The 18068-nt window shown below is 46.2% G+C and overlaps 1 protein-coding gene across 1 annotated transcript; it reads right to left on the bottom strand.

The window, feature by feature from the left end:
- Positions 1-155: 155 nt before the first annotated feature.
- si:dkey-3d4.3 (kelch domain-containing protein 3) lies at positions 156-11004 on the bottom strand. Its single transcript, XM_037489290.2, has 8 exons — positions 10759-11004; positions 5067-5246; positions 4901-4983; positions 4742-4820; positions 3810-3856; positions 3389-3509; positions 2783-2972; positions 156-1285 (listed from the first exon to the last, which is right to left on the bottom strand). Exons 1-8 carry the CDS (start codon positions 10802-10804, stop codon positions 658-660), a joined length of 1374 nt encoding a protein of 457 aa, XP_037345187.1. The 5' UTR covers positions 10805-11004; the 3' UTR covers positions 156-657.
- Between the last annotated feature and the right edge of the window lie 7064 nt (positions 11005-18068).

The following is an 18068-nucleotide window of genomic DNA, read 5'->3' as shown; positions in this document are numbered from 1 at the left end:
TTCATTTACTTCTCAAAGTCCCAGTAGAACCTGTGTCAGAGCAGCAATGCAGGTCAATAACCCGGATCCAGCGATGTGGTCGGATTAGTTCACTTTCCTCCAGGTAGACACATACTCTTACACCACACCAAGGTTGTTTAGATCTTTTGTTTTGTATTTCCTAAGAAAAATTAAAAGCTTAAGATGGAATCCCAGCATAGTCTCTACTCCCTTTAATTGCTAGTCTGAAATGTTCTCAATGAATTGACTAGTTGCTCTGGGGGGGTTTTCACTGTGTACGGCCCCCTCTCCTACCAGCCTCGCTCCTTGCCTCATGGGTAGGAACGAACCCTCTCGCTGAGCCATGGCGCCACCGTGTGGAGCTCAGCTCCATAGCAGGTTATTTGAAATATAAAAGACAATCAGCTCATATAAGGGCAGGTGGAACTGGAGGAGGAGCAGGAGCAGGTTTTTAATTGATAATCGATTTTCCATTTCTTTTTATACAATTTTTTGATAATTTATTGTATTTCAAAAAAGGAAAAGTATACATATACAACATTAACAAAAGTAACAGTGGTAGTCTTCTTACACACAAAATGCTAGTAAACCAACACTGCTGTATTCTCTTCCATGCTTCTCCCAGAGAAGATGTTTGTAACATTTGATCTTCCGCTCTTAGCAGTCAGTTAGAGTCATTTGCCAGATAGAGATGGGACTGTGTCTGGTGCAGGGTCTCCCCCCCAGGACCAGCAGCAGATCAGGCATGTGCTGGGCCATGTCCTCGTCCTCCTCGTCCTCCTCGTCCAGCACCTCCTCCTGCGTGGGGCTCCACTGGGTCCTGAAAGCCTTGTTCTCAAAGGTCAGACAGCTTCCAGTCCGTCCCTCAGTGGTGTGGTCCAGGTTGGAGGATTGTGCGAGGGTTTGACTAGCGTAGCATCTGTCTGCGCTGAAGGTCTCCAGCTCAATGGCTCCCTCTGAGCCCAGGAAGGTGAGCGGGGCAGGGAAGCACCTGTTCTTGAAGGGCCTCAGTTTCCCTCCCAGCAGCCCCTGTTGGAGTTCTGAGCTGTATCCGGGGCTGCTGGTGTTGGACTTGTAGCTGGGACCCAGCCCAGCACAACAGTGGTGGATCTTGTCTGGGGGGTTAGAGCCGGGCAGTGTGGCAACCTGCCCCCAGCTCTGCGTGCTGAAGCTGTACCTCCACAGGCCGTTCTTTGGAGAGCTCTGGCTCTCGCCTCCCCCAAAAACCAGCATACTGTCCTTGTAGGACACAGCAGAGTGTCCCATCAGCCTGGAGGGACCGGACCTGAGGAGACAACCAGAGGACGTCTCAGCAGGAAGGAACACGAACAACATCCATTGTGTGTCTTGGTATGTGTACAGACTCCAGCTGTGACAGTAACAGAGTGGAGAGCCTCCAATTATACTCAATAACAAATATTGTAAAAAAAAGGTTGACCCAGCTGGTTTGGATTCATGGGCAAAATATATACATTCTTTCAGCAAAAGATCTAGGAGTGCACGACTACTACTTCTAAAACTACTTCTACAGGCATGTCATCCCCTAAAAGATTTCTCGTCACAATATCAGAATCAGAATTGGTTTAAGTACAGTTGCGCATGCTTGGAATTTGGCTTGGTGATTTGTGCGTGATTATCACCATAGTGCAAGAAGCTATGGAGGACTGAGGTCCGTTTCAAGTAAGAGGTTTAACAAACCCAGAGTCAAAGCCTAAACTCTGAGTTGATTCACCCTGAGATGGGAAACTGAGTTTGAGAGAACAGCTGTTTAGAGTTGGTTCAATCAACTCGGAGTAGGTTGACTCAGAGTTGAGCGCGTGCACCACCACAGTATAAAGGCAGCATGAATGGATTTACCATGGCAATGACCAAACAATCGGTCGGTATACGTCACCCCTATTGAGCTGGAAATATTAATGCAAGCGTACGGCGAGTTTGGACCGTAATTAGAAACAAAAAACACACTGCTACTGCAGCAGAAGACAGAGAAAAGTTCCAATAGTGTTGTCAGTTAACATTTAATGTAGACACTAATCATAATCAATACGTTTTAATTCCCAGTGGGATTTTTTTTTTTATACTCTGTTAGAATATATTACACACAAGCTTGAAATACACACCATGCTCATATTTAATCACAAGAATAAAAACTGGTACAATGGTATTGAACCTATAATGCATTTTATTCAGGTGCATCCTGTGGAACTCCTCTTTAATGGCTCTCACTGGTTTGTGTCCAGGGAACTTTTCTTACGGCTCTGCATACAGTAGCTTTACTAATATTCTCCATCACCGATCTAAAGGAAGCCGCCGTTTCCTAAATGCAAAAATAGTAAAACCGCTTCTACATCAACAGGATCGTCCAGAAAAGGACATGCCATGTTCAAGAAAACACAGAACCGTAATTTGGTTCATATGTGGAAACTAGGCTAAAATCTGCCTGATTCAGAGTGAATGAATGAGGAAATGAAAGAGCGCTGTGTCATTGGCTGGGCTAATGTCAGAGGGAGGAGGCTGTGAAAGAAACTCAAGGTTTATTGAAGAAAACCTGCTCCCGACCAGGTTTGGGTTCAGTTATCATAGCGACTGCCCCTGAGGTTTAGTTAGCTCCCTTTCGGAAACAGACAATCCAGAGTTTCTCTCATCTCAGGGTTAATAAACTCTGAGTTCCTACTAAACGCGCTTCTTGAAACGGACCACAGGATGCAACTATCCCAGGAGTTAATATCAAACTACGGTAGGCACCACCAAACAAGGACACACTGACAGATGAAATCCTCACTTGTTTTTAAGAGAGCTCCATGTGTGGCTGGTGGAATTCCACTTCCACAAGTCCCTCTGCTCCCGCAAGCCTTTCAAGCCCCCAAACAGGTACATGCAGCTGTGGTTGGCCACAGCGGAGTGACTGTGTCTGGGGCCTGGGCCTAATGAGCCCTGCTGGGAACCAATCAGCAGGGACCAAGCCATGGTATCTGTTTGGCAAAACAACAGAGACAGACACACACACACACACACAGTAAACACACACAGAAAACACACATTCGGATGGAGTGTGTGTAGAGTGTTCACAGAATGACACTGAACAACATCCCAGTCGAGTTCTCTTCACTAATGCTTTAAAGATTAAAAAGTTACAATCTACTATGTATATAATGTATGTGTATCCATATATACCTATTACCTTGTAGTGCTTCAATTACCACCAAGCTAGAGTAATCCCCCGGTGTGTGTGTGGCCCTCTGGGCTGACGTTGCTGCACTACATCTGACTTTATTTAGAAACAAGGACAGGACAAGAAACAAGATGCTGCTCGTGTGTATCAAGATGCTGCCATCACCACACACTCTTATTCGGGTTTCCATGGAGACCAAAGCTACTTTAAACTGACCCAAGTCCAAACTCCAGAAGTCCTGCGAAGATCCTTTCATGTCTACAAAGCCACCGTACACCAGCATGGCGGAGCCGACCACCACGGCACTGTGGGCTTTTCTGTTGGTTGGCATTTGGGCCTGAACAAATAAACACACACCAACATACGATGAGCGTTGTTCTATTTACTAAGAATTCAAACATCTCCCGTGCAGCTCTTTGGGGGCTCTCAGGGTGCACCTGAACGTATCCTGCAGCATTCAGGACCCTGACTTGACACTTTCGATTCCCGTTCAGAGATTCAGGACTTTGTCCATGTCAATCAATATGACATTCAGCAGGAGCTTGAGCAATGATATCTTGTGTTTTTAAATCACTTGTGGTGAGAACAATGCAGACGTTGTGTACCTGACAGCAGGACAATTTGCGTCTCTTTGTACCTGAGGGGGGCTCGTCTTCCCCTGGCAGTGCACCCACTTCTGCTTTGCTGGAACCAACAGAAAATAGAGCTGAGGTTAAATAAAGAGCTACAGATTCATGGCCTTCAGAGATCAGATTGACATGTGGAGACAGGTCAGCTTAAACCCAAAACAGAAGAAAAGCTTTGCATGATTTATTAACAGTTTTAATTGGTGCAAACAAAAGTAAAAGTAAGTGGAAAGGTCATACAAAGACCGTAAAATGGGACCTCTAGAAACTATAAGATAATACCTAATTTGCATATTTATTCACACTTAATAACAAAATAATGTGTGTTATTAACTGGGTTGTATTATTAAGTCTTATATTGGACATCAATAGCATGTGTGTCTTTAGGGTGTTTGATGATCCCTCTTTAAAGGCTGATCCAGAAGTCTCCTCCTGAGTAGCTCTTACACCCACAGACACACCATTTGTAAAGTCTGAAGGGTTCTACAGAGAGACCTGTTCACACATCAGTGCATGTATGAACAATCTATGGTGACTTTGAAATGTACAATCGTAGTGGTGACAATTTATTAAATTATTAGTGTTGTTGTTACGCGTGATTGGAACACATCATTTGGTATTTCCATAAAAATGTAAAAGGTGTGGAAAGTACTTCTTCAGTGGAACCGCCACAACGTGCAATGACACGTTTTGTCTGCCAAGTAGGGTTGCACCATACCACAATGATGACTTTGTCATGATACTTGCGTTACCAGTGTTGCCCCCCAAAAAAGTCTGGCACTTAAAAAGAAACAAACATTTTTTGATGTGCACAGCAGTTCTGATTATTTTGAACGTACGGGTACCGGTGCACCTTTTTGGTACCAATACACTGTGCAATAAAAGTTTGCAGGGAGTAGCAGACCCAAGTCACATCATGAACCCACTCCACAGTGAAACTCACCTATGTCGAACATCCAGAGGGGACATCTCCACTTTGTGTATGCAGAATCCAGGATGCCTCCAAACACGTACAGGAAGCCCTGCAAAGACATGTACCTTTCATATCAGCAAAACAGCATCTTTCATATTGACTGCCCTCTACAGTTCAGACGGTTTGTACCTCATGAGCCACCATAGAATGTTCCTCCAGCTCTTCTGGTGCAGCTTCACTTGTGCAGTTCAACTCTATCCAATCATTACAAACTGAGACATTGCACACGTTTTTAGTTGCCTATATATTTCATTCCTAATCTAAATGAAACGGTAGCTGTGTGTGAGGCCCTTACCCACGCTGTACCTCCAGAAGTCCCTCAGACCGCTGTTGTCTCTCCCGCCCAGGACATACACATTCCCATCATGGCTGCAGCAGGCGTGCTTGTAGCGGTCACACGGGGACCGGCTGCTCTGGGGGAGCCGGGTCCACAGGCAGGGAGTGCGCTGACTCATAGCTGCCACTGGCCCATTTTCTACAAATAAGGGTTTAGAAATTATCATATTGTATAAAATTGAACCATTAAAACAGTGAACGAGTTGTATGGGGTCAATCAAAATGTCATCTTCATTTGAGTATTGCCATTCCCAATGAAATAGATCGAGAGGTTTACTACTTGCATCAGTAAACTAAATGCATAGTTCCCCCTCAGTCCCTCTCTCTATAAAGCACCACAATGCTGAGGAAATAACAGTCAGGGGCTTAAACGCTGAGGTTCCAAGAACATGAGAAGGGTAAACAAGTCACGGCATTACGACATGTAATGCATCTGAGGAGTGCTGTGTTGCTGTAAGGGGGGGCTCGTCTCCACGTCCGTGTTGCATCATTGCTGCCACAGCTACTGTTCCTCAGTAACACATCTGATGACACCTGATATCCTCTCTCGTGTTGCAGCAGGAGGGCGGGGCCTGCTACACCAGCAGGGCGGGGCCTGGGGCCAGCGGTCAACTTTTTTGTTTCAGGTTGATTCTTGCTTTACTTTTTATACAGTTATTTACAACACTTTAAATTGGTCATTCACAAAGACTGGGTCTGGGGATTTTTGTTGGGTCGCCAAGTATATTAGCAGAATTATTGTCATTGTCTTTTTTTCACCATTCATTTAAGTTGTATACAAGTGAGTACCGTGATTTGAAAGAACTATTTGAGTAAACAACGATGATTGATAAAAAGGTCCCGTTTTATTATTGATTTTATTCAACAGAAAGCAAAAATCTGATTGGTTTATAGCAGTCTGTCAAACAGATGTGGCCAGAAGTTTTGTCCATCACAATGTTGATGATGTAAGGACCATAATCGGACTGAGGAGAGGCCTACAGACGCCATAGCAAAGCAAACTCTGCTTTGAGGTCTATTTCACTCTAAATGATAATCATAATTTGAGGAGGACTTGAAACCATAAACTCAGGTTTACAATGTTCACTGAAGGAATACGTTTAGAGAGACTTGTTATTCAACCAGAGGAGCTGGTTAGTACAGACAATGCAGCATTGAGATAGTTCTGTATTGGCTTCACTTAACCCAACATACCACACTACTATGATATGGAAGTTCTTCAGCGTGTTATACCATGCATCATCGTGTGGTTCTTGTCCACACCCTTATCAAATTAATTCCTCAGAAAGCATTGTACAGTCCCTCTGTTTCACGTAATTTCATGAGCCATTGCATAAGTACAGCAAATGCTGAAATGGTAGATCGGTGCACGAGTTGGTGCATCAATCTGATATCATGTTATCGTACACTTTATTGGCTCATTGGTGTTATACAGGAACCGCAACCACAACATATGACACACTCAGCAGAGATGGGAGAAGCGAGATGAAACTCTGTCAAACCAGATAACAAAGGAAAGTTCTCCACCGTCATTTGCCGCAGTGTTACAATGCGTTTAACCTGAGTCAGGCCAAACAATGATAGCAATTATCTTACCTCTGTATGGGGCTGCAAGTGTACAGCTGTTCAATAAAATAAGATCAAACATTTATGTTTGTAATGAAACTGTGACGTGTTCATTGAAACCCACACTCTGCTCAGGAGCCCTTCTCCCCCTCAATAAAAAGCTAGTTGAAATTAAAGCTAAATCGCACAGAAAATAATTCATTATATCTAATGGAGATATGTTCATTTCTTTGAAACATATCAAGCTATAATAGAATTGCTATTTGATCCATTGGCACTGATAAGAGCGTGGAGCTGCATGCTCATGCATATTGATATAACATGTAGGTAAGTAAGAAATTGTTCCACAAGGACAAACAGTGAATCATCACATTTATAAATCAGGATTAATGGCACACACACAATTAATGAATTATTAAAACAGTTAGTGGTTCATTTTCTTTCAATAAACTCTGTTACCGCTATAACTGAACTCAGTAATAAATCAAGCAGTAGCTCTGGTTTGTTGCATTTTACATGAAAAGATAAAGACATTATTATTTGTATTATTTTATTTATTATAGTATTGACTCAGCGTTCAGAGGACAAATACTAACTTTCACAGCATAACCCATGACTCAATTCAGCAACCTTATCACAACATTCATGAGGAGGTCAAGTATCTAAGCCCGTTGTGTTTCCTTATCTCCAGTCACTTTCCATAACGGAGGACCTGCACTGTTCACAGGAGCTAACATTAATGTGACACACTTACCTACACTTTGTTTCAACAAAATCTCTGTAATAGCTGTATAGCTATTATTTGTTAGCTTCCATGACAATAAATACTAGCCATATAAAATATTTATATCAAATATACGTCAACCTCAGTCATAAAGAGAGACGTAGTCTGTGTTATTTGTGAATTCGCAATCAACTGTGTTAGTAAAAATCATTGAACAACAATACCAATACTTTTGCTACTACATATATATATATATATATATTATTAGGGCCGCGCACGTCAACGCTTTATTATTGTGTTAACGTCGACCATTAAGGCAGTTTATTTAAATGATTGTTATTTTTGATGTTTGTTCCTCACTGGCTTTGACACTCATCACTGAAAGGGAGTAAATCCTAGCTGTGTTAGCAGAGGCAGCTCAAACCAGGCTGGCCTTCACAGAAGAGGAGAGTGAACTCAAAATTGAGAGACCTGGAAGCCAGAATTGACTCCATCAATCTACAACGAGAAGCGGAAGCTGCTTACGCAGAAGCTGTAGTAAATGCAGCTGCAGATATAGATGGATCTGACCATAGCAAAGAACTCAAGTTTGTGCCCCTTTCACACAGGCACCCAAAAGAGGATAAGGAAGTCTACCCCTTACGTCCACTACTCACCCCAGCAGGCCCAGTCACACATCATCAATAGGAGACCGATGTACCATCAGTGAGACACATAAGAGCTTCCCACAGAGGTCTTACAGCCGAGGAATTATGATCAACAGCACAATGCTCTCCCCTCAAAGTCACCCACCTCAGACAACACAAATAAAAATGCTACAATAGCTGACCAATAGCACCAAATTTCTTGTAAAAAATCAGCTGGTATCCTCAGGATTGACAAGGTTTGATGACCTACCTGAACACTATCAAGCTTGGAGAGAGACCTTCATCAACAAAATTGAAAACCTTTAGATGTCAGCAAGTGAAGAGATGGATTTGCTGATAAAATGGCCGGGAAAGGATTCGAGTGAGCAGGCACTTAGGATCAGGTCTGTCAATGTCAGACAACCTTCCTTTGGTCTTCAAACAAAAAAAGAGAACTTCCCCAGGATCCATAACAGAGAGAGTAAAACACTTCAAGAGCCTTTCTTACCGAGTTTGTCTGTCGGCAAGCTGAAGACAGAAATGACCCAAGCTTTAACCTCCCCACTGTCGCTCCAGCCTCTTACCAGCATGAGAAGTCGAGTCAAATTAAACTGGTCTCTGTACACAAGACAAGCATACCGTCTCAGGACACAGTTACCAATACAAAATTATCTTAGATGGCAAGAAGAAATACTAAAAATAGAACAATGTATGCGTTCGTTGCTGTGGTTCCAAAACACATCAGTTCTGTGAAACCCCCATTAAATGCACAGAGTGTGACAGCAACAAACACCATCTCTTCACCCCGGTCCTCCTCAGTCCCAGCTAAGTTTCTTCGCTTCCTCAGAGAACAGCGGGGAGAGGGATGAGACAAAGCAGCCAGATGTCACATCAAGGTGTACCAAAGTTTGTGGTAACGACAGCAAATCCTGCTCAAAGATCTGCATTGTGAATGGGTATCCTAGTGGTAACCATAACCTAAAGAGAAAAATGTATGCTATCTTAAACGACCATTTTAGGCGACGAGAGCAATGTGCCCTTAGCTAGATCTGAGTTCAACATCAGGGGAGAAGTAGTGTCATACACACCCAAAACCTGTGCCAGAAAAGCCTGTGGATTTAAGGTGGAATCCATAGATGGAAAAATAAACATGCCACTCCCTACACTAACTGAGTGTAATGAAACTCCAAATAATAGAGTAGCGATCCCAAAGCCAGAAGCTGCGTACCACCACCTGAGAGAGATAGCGACTGAAATCCCTTGATCCAGATGCTGCCATTCTGCTAAGGGACATTGTAAGGGCCCATAAAGTTCGTAAATAGCATAATGGCCCTCACGATGCACCATATGCACAAAAGCTAGACCTTGGGTGGGTCATAATAGGGGACGTATTCCTCAGAGGCGCTCACAGGGGGCTCACGGTCAGTGCTGTGAAGACTCCACCTTGCTTTACGCCATGTGAGAATTGGATATGAGTGAAAGAAATCTATCGTATCGAAAATATTGGTAAGAATCCACTCCTTCACAAACCCACACAAAGTACATCGACCGTACCAAAGATGGAGAGCCTCGGAAAAGTATTTTTCTGTACAACAGCAAATGAAAACTTTATTACGCACTCCCTCGAGGATGTAGCCTTCATGCAGATCATGGAACAGGAGTTGTTACATGATGACACAAACAGCTGGGTCTCCACTCTCCCTTTCCGTTAACCGCGAAGACGTCTCCATAATAACAGCGACTATGCTCACAGCAGTCTGATGTTGCTGCAACGGACATTACAAAAGAAACCTGGAATGAAAGAGCTTTTCACTGAAATCATGCAAAAATGCTTGGCAATAAGCATGCTGAGCTTGCACCACCACTCAAAGAAGGGATGTTGGTATCTCCTTACTACGTTACTACGTTGTAAGTCTACCTTTGGAGTGTACTAACCTCAAAAACTAGACCAAATTTGTGTGGTATTTGATTCCAGTGCACAGTATGATGGAATCTCACTGAATCATGTGTTGCTTTCCAGACCAGACCTTAACAATAGCCAAATTGGAGTTCTTCTCAGATTCAGAAGACAAGCTGTTGCAGTGACAGCAGACATACAACAAATATTCTACCCTTTTTCGGTGAGTGAAGATTGCAGAGACTTTCTAGGTGCTTGTGTTTCAGCAGGATCAACAGCTGTATTCACATGTGTATCACATGCAAAAAGCTGTGGCGAAGAATGGAACCATAACAGACCCATGGAACGTCTCCAAGTTGACCCCCAAGCCAGGACCATATATATATATATATATGCCGACTCACTCGCACGTCTCTTTTCATCGTTGTCACGTGGTAGTGTGTAAGAGGACGTTAACACACGTTACCGTTAACTGTTACGGTACGACCCGGTGACTATAGTTACCACGTATCACTGAGAGGAATGCCACCCGTTCCCTTGGTGTCCACAACAAGCACGTAACTTTTACACATGTAAAGTTACTTCATGTCAGATCTAACGGTAAACTTTGTCGCGCTTTGACAAAAAACGAACGTCAGCGCAAACATGTACCGTTTATAACAGTTAAGGAAATGGAAACGAGAAGATAAACTTCTTTTAGATAGAGTAAGGTTTTTCGACGCGGATAAGTGACGGTAGATTCTATGTGTCAGTGTCAAGCTGTTCGTGTTCTTCAGAAACAGGAAACAGGCATCGAGTGTGTGAAGAAACAAGCTGTAAGGAAGCATTTTTTACTTACGAGATGTTAGCCGTCTGCTTGTTGTTTGAAACGTCTTCTGCTGCATTCAGGGTCTCCTCGTAAACTGCGACTTCAATATTGAAAACTTTTCAGACGTCTCCAAGTGTATTTCCTGTTGCAGTGAGGTTTTTTTTGTATATTTAGGTCCTCGTTACTAGTCGTAGAGGAAGCTATTGTATTTGAAGGAATTATTATTATTATTATTCTCACAAATTAAGGGCCTTTTGGGGCCTTTATCATATTCAAAAAGTTGTTAACTTTGGCTATGGATATTTGTAAAAAAAAATTGATAAAGAAATTTAAAAAAGACCACACTAGGCCAGTTTCTGCCCTCAAAGTTAGCACACAGGTGCTCTACCGGACCGAATAGTAACTCTGATTTGAATTTGAATTTTGTGAAAAACACATTTTTGGCAATTTCTCCTAAACCCTGAGTTTGATTGTACAAATTTGCCTCAGAGGGCTTTACAGTCTGTACACATGCAACATCTTCTGTCCCGAAACCACATCGGCACAGGAAAACTCCCCAAAATATGAAAAAACCCTTCAATGGGGAAAAAAGGGAAGAAACCTTAGGGAGAACGTCAGAGGAGGGATCCCTCTCCCGGGATGGACAGACTGCAATGGATGTCATGTGTACAGAATCAACAATGTAAAAGATGTACAATACATTCAATTTCTCTAACAGAAATGATACAAGTAATTGCAAGTAGCAGAACAGGTGTACGGCAGGACCACTGCAGGGACAACCACCATCAGGTCGAACCACCATCCACAGAGGCTTCTGTGGGGAGGGAGAGCAGAAAGATGTTGGTTTATGATGACAGTAATATGAATCATATTTAAAGTAATGATGATGGCAGCAGCAGGTGTCAGCAGAGCCATGCCAGGAGTCAGAACCGGGGTCCGCACGAAACTATGATCCACGGAGACCTGCTAGGCGAGAAAGCACAAAAAACTCCCGGAAAGAAGCTTAATTAGTTTGGATTTCTGTGCTATGATGCACTCGAAATCCTGTCTGGAAATCCTCGAACAAAGCATTGTTTTGTAGAAAGTCACATAATTGATTCGTGACAGATTTCTCAAGGATCTTAGCGAGGAATGGAAGATTAGAGATGGGTCTGTAGTTAGCCAACACCTCTGGAGCTAGAGTAGGTTTCTTAAGAATAGGTTTAATTACAGCTACCTTCAAGGACTGTGGTACATGTCCTGTCAACAAAGACAGATTCATAATATCCAGTAGGGATGTGCTAATTGACGGAAAAACTTCCTTAAGCAGCTTAGTTGGAATCGGATCCAGGAGACAAGTGGAAGAGTTGGATTTCAAAATTGTAGAAGTCAGTTGATCAAGGTTGATGGAAGAGAAACCATCCAAGTAGGTATCAGGGCCCACGGCTGCATCCAAGGTTCCTACATCCGAGGACGGGTCGGCTCCGGTTGGGGGTAGTAGACCATCAATTTTCTCTTTGATAGTCAGAATCTTATTATTGTAGAAGTTCATAAAGTCGTTACTACTGAGGTCCACAGGAATACACGGCTCGACAGCGCTGTGACTCTCTGTCAGTCTGGCTACAGTGCTGAAGAGAAACCTGGAGTTGTTTTTATTTTTCTCGATTAATGATGAGTAATAAGATGCTCTTGCGTTACGGAGAGCCTTCTTATATGTTTTAACGCTGTCTTGCCAAGTTAGCCTAGATCCTTCTGATTTGGTGGAACGCCATAACCGCTCAAGTTTCCGCACAGTTTGCTTTGTTTGTTTGTGTTGTTTGTTCCGGGTTTGAGAGTTATACCAAGGGGCGAACTTCCTTCTTGTTGCCATTCTTCTTATGCATATCCATGCATATCACCTGTTAATCAAGCTCCCTGCGAAGGGTCAATTACATGCTTAAAAAGGAGCATAATGGTTAAAGCCCAGAACATTTCAAGACAACCCGACAACTTACGTGTTAAATCCTTCATACTTTGGGTTTAGCCCCGCCCACGTTTGTGTTAGTCCCCGCACAATCCGAGTACAGATACGGATACAGATAATTAATATGGTTCAACAGATACAGATAATGCTGTACTCGCTCATCTCTAGCAATAGCAGCTGTAAGGGTGGGCCATGGTGGGGGCACAGGAAAATTAAAGTCATCTGTTCTCTACTAGTTCTCTAGACCAATCAAATACATGCCTGCAATGTTAAGGTTCTTAATTTTTAGTATAAAAATGGGGGGCGAACATGAAGCAATTTCTTTATTGACCGCAATAGTTAAATTTCCTGTAACCAGGCAGTGTGATACATCCCAATATTGCAATTGGTCAGTGAATGCACACTCTAAAAAGCCCACCTTCAAATTTGTCTCCTAACATATTTTTTAAAGTTAAGTAACAAATACTTTTGAAAAAAGTTGAACTAACTAAAAATGTCAACTTTACTAATAAGCAGGGCTGGACTGGGACAAAAAAAGGGCCCTGGCATTTTTGCTCAGACCGGCCCACCACAATCGGTCGGACACAACCACCAACCAGTACACTATCCATGCGGTCCCTGTAGATATGCATATCTACTGTTCCGTTCCCAAAAACCCATACAAAGCTGAGAACTACTGTAAGTGCCATGGACCAGTGTACTCACTCTCTCTTGACTGACTCCCAGTCCCTGGTGATCAAAGCTGGCAGTGGAGCAGGGCCTACACAAAGTAATCAGACAGTTGAGTAGGAAAAAAAAATACTATGGAAGTCAATGCGGTCCATCAACTGTCTGATTACAGACATTCTTCAAAATATCTTTCTTTTTGTTTAGCAGAATAAAATTCATACAGGTTTGAAATAACTTGGGGGTGAGTAAATGACACCATTTTCATTTTGGGGGGAACTATCCCTTTAAAGAGCACAAACCCCAAACCCTCAAACAACATTTACCTCTAAATGTTGAGATACTTCCAATAAAAAACCTATACAAACAAATTACTCACACAAATCATCATATATATATATATACATTTTATATATATAGAGTATTCACTTGCCGTAATATTGCATATTGATGATATTGGAAATTCAGATGAAACATTAGAAAATATCTAGTTATTTAAATATATAGCTTTCAAAATGCAAAGCGGGTTTTTGACCCCCAAATAACATACGTTAGCTACCTCTTCTAACGTGTAACTCATTGTGGGCGAGTAATAATTAAAATAATCAAATGGTATCATTAAAGTTTTTTTTCTAGAGAAGAAGGAACGTCGACGGCCGTAATGAGTTTTAAATGGTTACATTACAATCTCCGAAGTTGCAAATGAATAAGTGAACTCTCAACTCTGCTAGCTACAAAAACAGTGCAAAATAGCTTATGCTGTGTTATTTGAATTTAGCTAAGTGGCCATCGCAGTAACTTTTGACACTCAGACTTTATAATAGCAACAACCGACAACGATTATGTTTGTTGCCTTATTATAATATTCATTTGTACGGTGCGGGTTCGTACGGCTCCGGACACAGGCACTGACACCAGTGTGGTGGGTTCCAATATTTTATTATTTACTCGTTGCTCCTGCTCACTGGAACACGCTGCTCGCTCGCTCAGTCTCCCTCCCGCTCGCTCGCCTCACTGCCTTTTAAGTAGCGAGGGGACACACACACACACACGTTAGTCAGTCAATCAAATTGTTCTCACCTGGCACTGTTCCCTGAGCCGCTTCCCCTCTCCCACACCTGCAGCCGAGCTGAAACCACGCCCGCCACCACATACCCCCACCGCCCGACTTAGGCCGGGGAGCCGTCCGGCCTAGCTTACTCCCCCCCCCCTCCCTCCAGAGGGCGGGAGAGGAAGTCCGCCACGACCATCTGCGTCCCCGGCCTATGGACCACCTTGAAGTTAAACGGCTGCATGGCCAGATACCACCGAGTGATCCGGGCGTTAGTATCCTTCATGCGGTGGAGCCATTGGAGCGGGGCGTGGTCCGAACAGAGGGTGAATGAGCGTCCCAGGAGGTAGTAGCGCAGGGAGCCCACCGCCCATCGGATGGCCAGGCACTCCTTCTCCACCGTGCTGTACCTGGCCTCCCTCTCCGACAGTTTACGGCTGATGTAGACCACCGGGCGGTCGGCCCCCTCGACCTCCTGGGACAAAACGGCCCCCAGCCCTCTGTCCGACGCCTCGGTCTGCAGAACAAACGGGAGAGAAAAGTTAGGTGTGTGGAGGAGCGGCTCCCCACAGAGAGTCTGTTTTACCTTCTCAAACGCCCGCTGGCACTGCTCCGACCACTGGACCGGATCTGACGCACCTTTCCGGGTCAGGTCGGTCAAGGGGCTGGTGAGGTCCGCAAACCCGGCGATGAACCGTCTGTAGTAACCTGCCAGCCCCAAAAACCGCCTCACCTCCTTTTTCGTCTTGGGGCGCGGGCAGGCTGCAATTGCCGCTGTCTTGTCTACCTGGGGACGCACCTGCCCCCCCCCCAAGTGGTACCCCAAATACCGTACCTCCCTCCGTCCAACTGCACACTTCCCCGGGTTGGCGGTGAGCCCGGCCCGCCTCAGCGACTCCAGCACTGCGTCCACCCGCCGCACATGCTCCGCCCAGGTGGTGCTGTGGATAATGACATCATCAAGGTATGCGGCCGCATACGCGGCGTGCGGGCGCAGCACCTTGTCCATGAGGCGCTGGAACGTGGCCGGGGCACCGAACAAGCCAAAAGGAAGCATGGTAAATTGGTACAAACCATACGGAGTGGAGAAAGCTGTTTTCTCTTTGGACTCTGACGACAGGGGAATCTGCCAGTAGCCCTTAGTTAAATCCAGGGTCGTAAAAAAACGTGCAGTGCCCAGCCGGTCCAGGAGTTCGTCGACCCGGGGCATTGGGTAGGCGTCGAATCGTGACACGTCGTTTACCTTGCGGTAGTCCACGCAGAACCGCACAGTCCCATCCTTCTTGGCCACCAGAACGATGGGGCTGCACCAGGCGCTGTTGGACTCTTCTATTACCCCCATCTCCAACATAGCCGCTAATTCCTCCCGAACCACTTTTCGTTTGTGTTCGGGTAGTCTGTAGGGTCGTGACCTCACCGTCACCCCCGGGGGTGTCTCGATTCTGTGCATTATCAGGTCGGTGCGGCCTGGCCGGGGGGAGAACACATCAGCAAACCGCTCCTGCAACTGGGCAACGTCTGCTCTCTGGTCCTCAGAGAGATGACCCTCACACGGGAGCGGGGTGGGATTGGCCGCGTTTGGCACCTCCGGCCCCAGGTCCTCTCTTTCAGATACTGTGGAAATCAGAGAAACAGACTCCGCCTCCCTCCAGGGTTTAAGGAGGTTGAGGTGGTATATTTGTGTAGCCCCGCCCCTGTCAGACCGCACCACCTCATAATCAACATCCCCCACCTGACGTGTGACCTCGAAGGGCCCTTGCCACTTAGCCAGGAGTTTTGAGTTGGAAGAAGGAAGTAATACAAGTACCTTTTCTCCCGGTGTGAATTCTCGCAGCTTGGCTCCTCTGTTGTACAGCCGCTGTTGTCGTTCCTGGGCCTGGAGCAAATTCTCCCGTGACATCCTACCCAGTGTGTGGAGCTTTGCTCGCAGGTCCAGGACGTACTGAATCTCGTTTTTCCCGGGGCTCGGACCTTCCTCCCAGCTTTCTTTAATAAGGTCCAGCACCCCTCTTGGTGACCTGCCAAACAGAAGCTCAAAGGGGGAAAACCCGGTGGAGGCCTGGGGAACCTCCCGGACTGCAAACAACAGAGGGTCAAGCCATTTATCCCAATTACGTTCATCGTCGCTAATAAATTTACGAATCATGGACTTCAGCGTCCTATTCATCCGCTCTACCAACCCGTCGGTCTGGGGGTGGTACACGCTCGTGCGGACGGACTTAATGCCCAGTAACCCGTAAAGTTCTCCCAGTGTGCGCGACATGAACGAGGTGCCCTGGTCTGTTAGAATCTCTTTCGGGATTCCAACCCGGGAGATGACCTGAAACAGTGCTTGCGCGACGCTCTTTGCAGAGATATTGCGCAATGGCACCGCCTCCGGATACCGGGTTGCGTAATCCATGAGGACTAGCACAAAGCGGTACCCGCGTGCGCTCCGGTGAAATGGCCCGATTAGATCCATGCCGATGCGCTCGAACGGGACCTCCACCAGCGGTAGAGGCCGCAACGGGGCACGCGGGATGGCTGGTGCATTGACTAACTGACACTCCGGGCAGGACGCACACCAGCGGCGCGTGTCCGCCCGGATGCCTGGCCAATAAAATCGGGCCATTATCCGGTCTAGTGTTTTCCCGTATCCCATGTGACCCGCCATCGGATTATAGTGAGCCGCATGGAAAATCATTTCCCGGCGGCTTCTCGGCACCAGCAACTGGGTGTTTTCGTGCCCCGTTCGAGTGTCACGACTCACTCTATACAGTCTGTCCCTAATCAATGAGAAGTGCGGGTATGACTGTGCTGCGTCAGGGCGCACCAAATGACCATCAATTCTTATCACTTGGTCGTAGGCTGAGCGTAGAGTATCGTCCCGAGACTGCTCGAGTGGAAAATCTTCCATGGAGCGGAACTCGGGAACCGCCGGAGTCTCCACGGGAGGCTCCGCCGGTTCCCCCTCTCCCCCGGCGGCGTCGGACGACCTCGCGTCACCGCTGAGCACAGCACAAATACCGCATGTCCCTGTCGGTCGTGAACGCACCCCCGCAGCCTCTCCCATTAGCGTGTTAAATCCCTCCCAATCCGTTCCCAAGATTACCGGGTGCGTCAGGTGGGAGCTAACCGCGACCTTTATTCTATATTTTTTTCCCTTGAACCTAAGTTCGACGGACACTATGGGATACTCATGAATGTCCCCGTGCACACACCTAATTTTCACCCGCGACGCTTCTACCAATGCCCCTGGCCGAACCAGGCTCTGGTGTATCATGGACTGCGAGCAGCCCGAATCCACCATCGCCTGGCGTGTACCCCCCTGGATTCTTACCGGAACGCGGTACGTCGCTCCCGGGCCGGGGGAGGGTGATGGAGCGCCGGCGACCCGGATCACCTGCCCCACCTCCATCAGCGGGCACTCCCTCCGCAGGTGGCCGGGCCGCCCGCACTTCCAGCACTCCTGCCCTGGCGTTTGAGAACCTCCCGGTGGGTCAGGAAGGGTGCCGGGGTTTGCTGCGGTCGGGGGGTCTCGGTGTACAGCTGCCGGCGCCCGACGTGGGGCCGGTGTGGGCCGCCCCGCGGTCCGCTGCGGGCTCCCTCCGGTTGGCGCTGCTGCCGGTTGCGTCGCAGGCGGTGCGCCCTCCCGGCCGCCCTGCCCGCTGCGGTGCACCGCCAGGTGGTCCTCGGCCAGGG

This window comes from Pungitius pungitius, chromosome 10, assembly GCF_949316345.1.
Source record: "Pungitius pungitius chromosome 10, fPunPun2.1, whole genome shotgun sequence".
In the NCBI taxonomy this organism is placed as follows: domain Eukaryota; kingdom Metazoa; phylum Chordata; class Actinopteri; order Perciformes; family Gasterosteidae; genus Pungitius; species Pungitius pungitius.
Note: the sequence above shows the minus strand (reverse complement) of the source record. Positions and strands in the feature narration are given on the sequence as shown.

Excerpts from the sequence above, each read along its gene's own strand:
- si:dkey-3d4.3 (XM_037489290.2), bottom strand. The coding sequence starts at position 10,804 with ATGCAGCAGAAGACGTTTCAAACAACAAGCAGACGGCTAACATCTC. Across the intron at positions 4,821-4,900 it reads ATTCTATGGTGGCTCATGAG|GGCTTCCTGTACGTGTTTGG; the intron begins GTACAAACCGTC and ends ATGTCTTTGCAG. Across the intron at positions 1,286-2,782 it reads TGGAGCTCTCTTAAAAACAA|GTCCGGTCCCTCCAGGCTGA; the intron begins GTGAGGATTTCA and ends TTGTCTCCTCAG.